This window comes from Dipteris shenzhenensis, chromosome 21 (genome assembly GCF_047967505.1).
Source record: "Dipteris shenzhenensis isolate YYH24624 ecotype China chromosome 21, Dip_SZ_1.0, whole genome shotgun sequence".
Taxonomy (NCBI): Eukaryota; Viridiplantae; Streptophyta; class Polypodiopsida; order Gleicheniales; family Dipteridaceae; genus Dipteris; species Dipteris shenzhenensis.
Window position 1 is genome coordinate 43,511,532 of NC_141616.1, and position 8,280 is coordinate 43,519,811.

At 45.7% G+C, this 8,280-nt stretch overlaps 1 protein-coding gene across 3 annotated transcripts; it reads left to right on the forward strand.

The window, feature by feature from the left end:
* Positions 1 to 1,914: 1,914 nt before the first annotated feature.
* On the forward strand, positions 1,915 to 7,255 carry LOC147888894 (two-component response regulator-like APRR2). Of its 3 annotated transcripts, none has more exons than XM_087392271.1 (11): positions 1,915 to 2,666; positions 2,933 to 3,012; positions 3,207 to 3,273; positions 3,436 to 3,482; positions 3,660 to 3,737; positions 3,845 to 4,801; positions 4,881 to 5,021; positions 5,837 to 6,130; positions 6,161 to 6,262; positions 6,379 to 6,483; positions 6,602 to 7,255. In XM_087392271.1, the coding sequence occupies exons 1-11, from the start codon at positions 2,537 to 2,539 to the stop codon at positions 6,746 to 6,748; spliced, it is 2,148 nt and encodes a 715-aa protein (XP_087248397.1). In that variant the 5' UTR covers positions 1,915 to 2,536; the 3' UTR covers positions 6,749 to 7,255. The 3 variants fall into 3 exon arrangements, with proteins under 3 accessions (XP_087248397.1, XP_087248399.1, XP_087248398.1); XM_087392273.1 differs by having other exon boundaries at positions 5,837 to 6,091; positions 6,182 to 6,262; XM_087392272.1 differs by having other exon boundaries at positions 5,837 to 6,091; positions 6,182 to 6,256; positions 6,364 to 6,483.
* Positions 7,256 to 8,280: the final 1,025 nt, after the last annotated feature.

The following is an 8,280-nucleotide window of genomic DNA, read 5'->3' on the forward strand; positions in this document are numbered from 1 at the left end:
TTTTAGGTTCAAATGGTTGTTGTCATTTAGAAGGAGGCACTACATGATTACACTAGGAATTGGTATGTGCCTCAATGAGGTGCTTGGTTTGCTTTCAGAGCAAGCACACAGGCAATATGACAATCTAGTATGTACTTGATGTTATTAATTTACACCTTTATAGCATGTTGTGGAGAGAATCTGCTCTTCATATGTCTTAGGTAAAGCAAGATTGGAAGGAAGGGGCCTTCTTCGAAGGAAAAAGGGGAATTGTGGGTGCTTCTTTAAATCTCAAATGCACATTGCTAGAAGGTGATTATGGACAAGGCGACGAATTGAAGCCAGAAGAGTACTTACTTGAGAGAAGGTTCTTTTGTTTTGTGTACCTTGCCAAAGGAAAGATTAAAACAGACCCTGAGAGCATGGTTCCTGAAAGACTATAGGTTGTTCACTCATTATGAGGGGGACAACTGGAAGATTGTGGCGTTTAGATTGCTTGACGTCGAAGATGGGAACATGAATGAAGGTGGTGCTATCTGGTGTTATCGTGGATGGACATGTGTACCAGGATGGTTTGCTTATGCAACACTGAACCTGGAAGAGCAGGAGCCACTAGTTAAAAATCTAGGAACCGGAATCGACACCGAATTGTTCCAGAGGGTTCCATCACGGGAGCTGCTCGGGCAATGCCATCAATGTGTTGGCATTGGGCCAAAATTTATTAGTGAGAGGGGGTGTTGGAAAGGTCACATTCCCATCTGTAAGCCCCCAAATGAGGAGAGCATGAGGGAGGGAGACCTAACAACAATCTCATGAAAGAAGATTGTATTGCCTAGCAGTCCAATGCAATGGAGTGACCGAGGAATTCTTTAGAGAGGAGAGCTTTGGTGTTGCATGCAAGGGTTAGAGAAAGCAATGAGAGAAAGATAATAGTAGATGCAATAGAGGGACCTTTGAATTTGCATGTGTAGAGCTAATATCAAGAGGAAGCAAGAGAGGGACATCAATAATTATCCACAAGACCAGATTGAGAAGAGAGAAAAACTAGAGAGGCCTCTTCAGGTTTTGTTGCACAAGAAGATTGTATGACCTTAAAATGAGCTCCCTTGCTCTCCATGCCTTCCTTGCTTGGCTCAATTCCACTTCCCCCATCTAGCTCAAATAAACTCTTCATCCCTTGTAGCAAAGTTTTCTCTATTTCTCGACTAGTTTAGTTCTTCAAATCCCACAAGGATCTAATCTGAAAATTCCCTAAAAGGCAGTTTAATATTGAGATTTATAAGATAATCTTAAGTTTTATTCCTTCAAATCAAAGGCAATCTAGGATCTAAACCTTGGGAGGTCTCTAGCCGTTAGTAGATGGGTCATGCTACTAGTCTCTAAGATGTAATCTCCAAATTGCACATTATTGTGTGCTTGTAGTGTGAGCCTCGACTCGAAATTTCACATTATGAGTTGAACAAGGACATGAGTTGAACAAGGACACCTGCAACCTGGAAGGGGTTCAAAATTGGGGCAACTTTGAAGTAGAGAGACTTAATTCTTGACCAAATGTGTGGTGGGGATGAACTGCGGAGAATGAAAAAAAGTCAGGATGAATGTTGTTTAAAGAGGCAAGAGGGGCCCAGTCAAATACTGGGCAGGAAGTTGCCAAGCAAAGTGGGGCCCTGAAAGTTAATAATTGGTCGAAGCCTACCCTACGTGAGCATGGCAGAGGGGACCACACGTAGTAGGTAGGCATCCGAGCAGGGAAGATTCTGCCAAAGACGATTAACATTAGAAAGTGGGTCCCCCTAGATTCTGACAATATGGGGTCCACATGGAGAGATTTACACCGTCGATTCGATTCACGGTCGGACGGTGAGAGGCTCGTCCTCTTGTCTCCTAGTAATCAGAGCCTTCAATCAGTCGTTTGTACCCCGGTCTCACTAACAACTTGATTCGGCCCGTAAGGCCTCTCCCTGGCCATGGCGACATTGTTCCTGCCTCTTTTGCTCTCCTAGTTTCTCTGTTGCCTCGCTTTCTTTGCTGCAATTTTGCCATCAAATCTCCTCCCTGCCAGTTGTTCTCTTCTTCGTGCGGAAGCAAAAGAAAAAACAAAGCAGTGGAGGGAGCGAGAGAAAGAGAGAGAAAGAGGAGACAGAGAAAGAGGAGAGAGAGCCATCTCTTCTCAGGAGTGATAGATATCTTGCCTGAGAGAGAAAGAGAGAGAGAGAGAGAGAGAGATAGAGAGAGAGAGAGAGTATTTTACGCAGACAAAGTGAAACAGGAGAACGCGAGAGAGGACAGACAGGAGGAAGACCGAGACAGATCCCAAATTCCGGAACCTTCAACTTCTTTTCATCCTTGCACCACTATCCGGCGACACAGTAGGCGAACCAACCGCTCTTGTTCTTTTTGGTACCTCCTCTTACCAACGCGGATCAGAAGGCGAAGTTTCAGCAGACATGCGGATGGCTTCATCAGCTTTCGTGACCACCGATGTCTGGCCAGTGCTTTGAATGCAGCCCTTCTCCGAGCGCTGCGTATTCCCGGGCCCTGGGTCCGATCGACCAGGATGTTGGCATTCTCGCAGAAGTTCTCGGAATGGAAGGATTTTCCAAGAGGGCTGCACGTTATGGTCGTTGACGAGGATAAGGAAGTGCTGGACGATGTGAAGCTGAAATTGGAAGCATGCGATTATGTGGGTAAGTGCACGATGTGGAGTGATTGAAGAGCTTTCAGTGAGAAAGAAAATTTTCAAAGGGTGAGCTAAGATAGAACTATTGTAGAAGCTGTTGCCGTCTATGCTGTTGATGATTATTAATGAACCGATTGTGTAGACGATGTTTTTTTTGCCAAAATCTTGTTGCTCGGGATGTAGCAGCGGATTTATGCGGTCACGGCAAGATACATCAATTTGCGTTAGTGCACAAGAGCTGAATTTTGCTGATGGTTTTTCGATCCTGAACAGTGACCGCATTTTCGAACGGGCATGATGCTCTTGCAGCTCTTCAATGTCAGCATAGTGCTTTTCACGTCGCAGTCGTTGAGGTAAGATGTGGATCAGTATCTTGTTGTCCTCGTCTTTTCAACATCGATTACTGTGGATTCTATTCGCGAACGAGCTTCACTGTTCAGCTCTCGGCTTTCGAGATAATGGTTGCTGCAGCGAGGATCCGTCTCACGCCTCACGAGTCACTGTTCACATGACAAGAATCCAATATCGTGTGCCATCCGTGTTGCAGGCAACTTCCAGCGATGCGCTTGATGGCTTTAAGATAGTGGACGCTGCCAGGCACTTGCCTACAATCAGTGAGCGTTCCATCTTTGCTTTTTGTTTCTTGTCACAATTTCATGTGCGGGAAAGGGAATTAGTTCACGAGTTGGGTTCATGTCGTTTTTCCTCCGAGATGGCAACTCAATCCTGATATGCCATCTCAATCCTGATCATCATCCTGCCATACTTTTCTGCAGTGATGTCCAACACGGACAATCTGTCCATCATGATGCAGGGCATTGCGGTGAGTTGTTTTCACGTTTGCTTCCCTGCTAGCACTTGCAATGGCGTGAGAGACTAGGATGTCTCTAAATCGTGAAAGACTTGCGCTATCATCTTATCTACTACCCGTGATGCGTCCGACGAAGTTCTTATCCGCTATTATCCCCTTTGGCTCACACTCGATTGGCCTTTTTACTAGGCTGGAGCATCTGAATTCCTGCAGAAGCCTCTGTCAGAAGAGAAGCTGAAGAACATCTGGCAGCACGTAGTTCGGAAGGTACACCATGTCCGGTTTCAAATTACAGTTGCGTTCTGATGATGCGTGAGCGTTTCATGACTCATTTGAGAAATTACGGATGACGTTCCGAGGCTTGGCTTATGCAGGCTTTGTGCACAGGAGAGCTCGTGCTCCCAAATTATCTGTTGACTGCATATAATGCTTGTTGCCCGAAAAGTGGAGCGGTATTGGGTTCAGCACCACAGTTGGTTGCTGTTAAGGAAGAACCTTTGGAAGCCATTAAGAACGAAACCTCGTTGCCTGAGATGGGAGAGGCCCGGTTGTACTTTCAGGAGGAAAACGAAGAGTCTGAGGTAGATGCGAAGCCGGATCATATGAACTACGATTCTCTCTTGTGCGCTGCTCGGTTTCCTGGCCCATCAACTCCTCAGTTGGAGCAAGCATCGAGAGGACCGTTACAAGAGGACGTCCCGGATGGCTCTCCTCTTTCTCACGACTTCAATTCTTTGAGAGCTGACGGGGGTGATGACTCCCGTGACAGTTTTGATGAATGCGACAACTACCTCCGTGACGTCAAGACGGAGGTGGACGATGGTTTGGATGAGCTAGCCAATGTGAATGGGTTTTTTGATTCTATGCCAAAGAGGGACGGATTAGATCCTCAGGACTTTGAAAACTTCGATTCGAAGATGTGTTCAGACCTGCAGTTCGATGACAATCTGGAGCTGCACGACAACTTAGGGGACATGATACTGGGCAATGATCTGGTTAACGGGGACGTTCTTTCAGGCATAGACATGGATTCAAGCATTCTGGATGAGCTTTCCGGGGAAGAATCTGCGAAACTAAATCTGGATTGCCTGCATGGTGGAGACCTTCAAGAGGCCGATGAAGAGGCACTATTGCTCGCAGAGGTTGCCAAGGTGGAGGTGGGCATGATCTCCTGCAACAGTGTCTCAGCCTCAGGAGACCTGAAAGCTACATCCGTGGACAGCAATGGAGATGAGATCAGTTCAGCGGTTGAAGAAAGGAAAGCTAAGAGGGGCGATTCTGAGCAGAATATCAAAGGCAACAAAAGCGCGCAAGGGAAGAGGAAAATGAAGGTGAGTCTGCTGGGATGATCCGCATTTTTTGCTACAGCTGCTCACGAGTGACCTTATTAAGAACAGGGTTTTTGTTCAGGTGGACTGGACACCAGAGTTGCATCGCCGGTTTGTTCAAGCTGTGGAGCAGCTTGGAGTGGACAAGGCCATTCCATCGAGAATTCTGGAGCTGATGAATGTGCAATGCCTGACTCGCCATAACATTGCAAGCCATTTGCAGGTGGGTACGAAATTGCCGAGTCTGTTATCGAGTTTGCTACAGCCATATGAACTCAAGCATGCAATCTCAGAGCTCGTTTGATCTTTGATCTGTGGATTCTGTGGGAGTGAGGTGATGTGTTTGGTGCGATGCAAGAAGCTTTGTTGGATGAAGGAGAGAGAAGCTGCTTGACAACCTCCGGAAGAGCAAAGTGTGCCCAGCTAATTGAAGATGATTATGTGATGCATATTAGCTGTGCTTTGTGTTCGAGGTGTTGTATATTGCATATTGCATGGAAAACGTAATAGAGAGGTGATAATATATATGACAGCGGTCATGGCATTTATATGTGCAGAAATCAAACGAATGACTTGTGAACTTGGTCACGTTACTCACGCCAGGTTAACATGCAGGCCAAATGATTAATTTGTGTGCTGTGTCATGTGTGTGGGGTGTTTTTGGAACTGCGCTGGCTATTAAGCTTTACAAAGCTTTCGTGGAACTTTGGATTGTGTGATTTGACGAAGGCGAAGTGTAAAGTCATGATCTTACGAAGATTGTGAAATAATGTATGTGATAACGTGATTTGGTTAAGGTGAAAGGCGCAAGTCATGATCTTACGAGTCTGGAACTCTAACTAAAGTAAATCAAACGGATATGGGTTGTCTGGATTATATCTGACTGTACTTGAGCTGCTGACAACTCCTATCATCCTATGCTCCAAAAATGTAATATTATTTATTTCGGATGCAAGAAAATTTTGTTTTTAAAACAAAGAAGGCGCTTGTTTTGAAGTGGGTGGTTTCGTTGACTGTAGACGAGGTGGTTTTGTGCAGAAGTACAGGTCGCACAAGAAGCACTTGTTGGCCCGCGAAGCGGAGGCGGCCACCTGGAATAAGCGCCGGCAGCTTGAGGTGGTTTCCCGGCCACCTCAGCACCAGCAGCCGGCCCCACCACCGCCGCAAATCCAGCCGCGCCCGGCGCCGCTCCCCATGGCCCCCCTCCACGTGTGGGGCCACCCCACGGCATGGCCCAAGCCCACGCCCACGTGGCAAGCCGCTGACGGCATTTTCTGGCAGCACGGATCGCCGGTAAAGTCTTCACGACAATGGTTTAGCGGTGAAGAAACCAGGGTGGTTTGAACAGGGTTTTCTGATGGTGGTACTTTTGTCGTGAGGCAGGCCTCCATGGACGCCTGGGGTCACCCGGCTGCCCCCCATGCTGCTGCATCCCCTTTCTATCCTCCTCCTCAGCCTCTCATGGTAAGCTTCATCGTCTTCTCTTCTTCAATTTCTAATAAGGAATTATTCAACATAAGTGTTCAATCTCTCTTTCCAAGCTGTTGCCTCCCTACTTATCGCACTTTTCTTGCTCCCAGCGCCTCCCCCTCGCTCCAATGCCCGGCGTCGCGAACATAGCCGTCCCCTTGCCTCCTCCTCAACGCTCCATCAACATCGACTCCAAGCTCTCTGCCTTTCATCCAGTAATTCTTTCTCTGCCACTGCTTTTGAGTTTCTTTCCCATTCCTGCAGGTGGGTTTTGATTCTCCCGACCATACAACGGTGCAAGTTTCCAGTATGAGCTTGGTTTCGGTTTTGCAGGCCAGGGAAACAGTGGATGCTGCTATCAATGAAGTATTGCGCAACCCATTCGTCCCCCTTCCGCTCGGACTCAAGCCTCCTTCTCTGGAGAGCGTGATATCCGAGCTTCAGAGGCAAGGCGTCAAAGCAGTTTCGCCTGCATCCTAGACCAAAATTCGACGACAATGCTTAGCAACCTTCCGCTCCCACCGTCCGTCCATACTCTTTCTGATCGTCTTCTCTAGAACTCATAACATCTTAATCTTCCTTTGAAACCGTTCCTTGCACGTCCGGTCACTCCCTGACACTATTTCCAGATCAGATTGCATGACGATATTGAGGAACGTGCAAGATCGATTTTCCCAAACGTCCAGCAGAGGGATGCCGACGTATCACAATTTTGCAATGCAACTAAGCATGGCTTTATACTTAACGGGCAATCCAGGCAGCAAACTATCTTCCACTGCTGCACAGCTTCGATGCGAAAGCCATCTCCTTTGTAACGTTATTAATGTCTGCGTGTAGCAGCAGCTTCGTGCTGGTCATGCCAGGCCGGGGATATTTTGCGAGCTCAAAACACTCGGAGATAGCTATATATACGCTTGCGAATGCCGAAAACTCCATTTCTTGCCAATAATGCAGCTCGATCTTTGAGTTTATCTTTTTTAATAAAAAGTTCCACTTTGAACCTCCTTCATGTGTGCCTTTACTGCCATAATGAGGTTATGTGGAACGCATAAATTACTTGCGTAATTTTTTACGTGCTCACGAAGGAGTGAGAAAATGGTTCTACGAGGGAGTCCTAAATTCTCGTCTTTTCTTTTGTATTGGTCTTTTGTTTTCAATCAAGTGTTTACGAACTATCCTTCATAGGCATGCGCACTACCAAGATGCATTCAATGCACACCATGGGTGTGCAAGTGTGCTTGTGATCTCTAAACGCCCTTACTAATGCTCCGTATAATTTTGCCCCTTTATTAGTTGTTTATGTTTTAATCACTATGGCCAACATAAATTTCACTTAAAAATGAAAATGAGTAGAGTAAAATTTTATTTTAGTTTACAAGGCCCACATGTGGGCTTGATTTTCATGGGGGGAAATGAGGCTTATCAAGATTTTCATAAGTAATTAAAACTTTGGGCCAAATCATGTCTTCTCTTCATGGTTCTTTGAAGATGGTATTGCTAATGGACCCTTGGAATGGGTCTTCTCAATGGGATCATAGTTTAAGGTGGAATGAATATGCCAGTAAGCCATAAGTGGTTATATCTTCTTAGACATTGATTGCTTTGAGAGTTTTTCGCTGCATTGTTCGGTCTCTTTTTCTAAAAAATTCTCTAGGTGAATGGAGAGGTTCTTTAAGAGGGATTTGGGATAAGCTAGCCTTTCAGGAGTTTTCTTAAAATGTGTTGGAAAATTTACAATTCAAAACATTCCTAGCATGGTGAACAAGGCTTCACCGCTTTTGAGTGATTAAAAGGTTGATGTGCATTTCTACTTGAGGAGGTTACTAATCAGGTCGCATGGGCAACAAATAAAAGGGGTTTATATTTTTATGGAGTTTGATAAAATATACATAAGGGAGTTTTGTAAAGTAAAAATTGATTTCCATACATAAGAAATAGTTTTATCATGTCTCAAAACAAAAGTAGTTGACATTTGTTTATCCAATCAAAGTCACTTACAATCGTTTTTCTCT

Excerpts from the sequence above, each read along its gene's own strand:
- LOC147888894 (XM_087392271.1), top strand. The coding sequence starts at position 2,537 with ATGTTGGCATTCTCGCAGAAGTTCTCGGAATGGAAGGATTTTCCAAGA. Across the intron at positions 3,738-3,844 it reads GGCAGCACGTAGTTCGGAAG|GCTTTGTGCACAGGAGAGCT; the intron begins GTACACCATGTC and ends TGGCTTATGCAG. Across the intron at positions 6,484-6,601 it reads AGCTCTCTGCCTTTCATCCA|GCCAGGGAAACAGTGGATGC; the intron begins GTAATTCTTTCT and ends TCGGTTTTGCAG.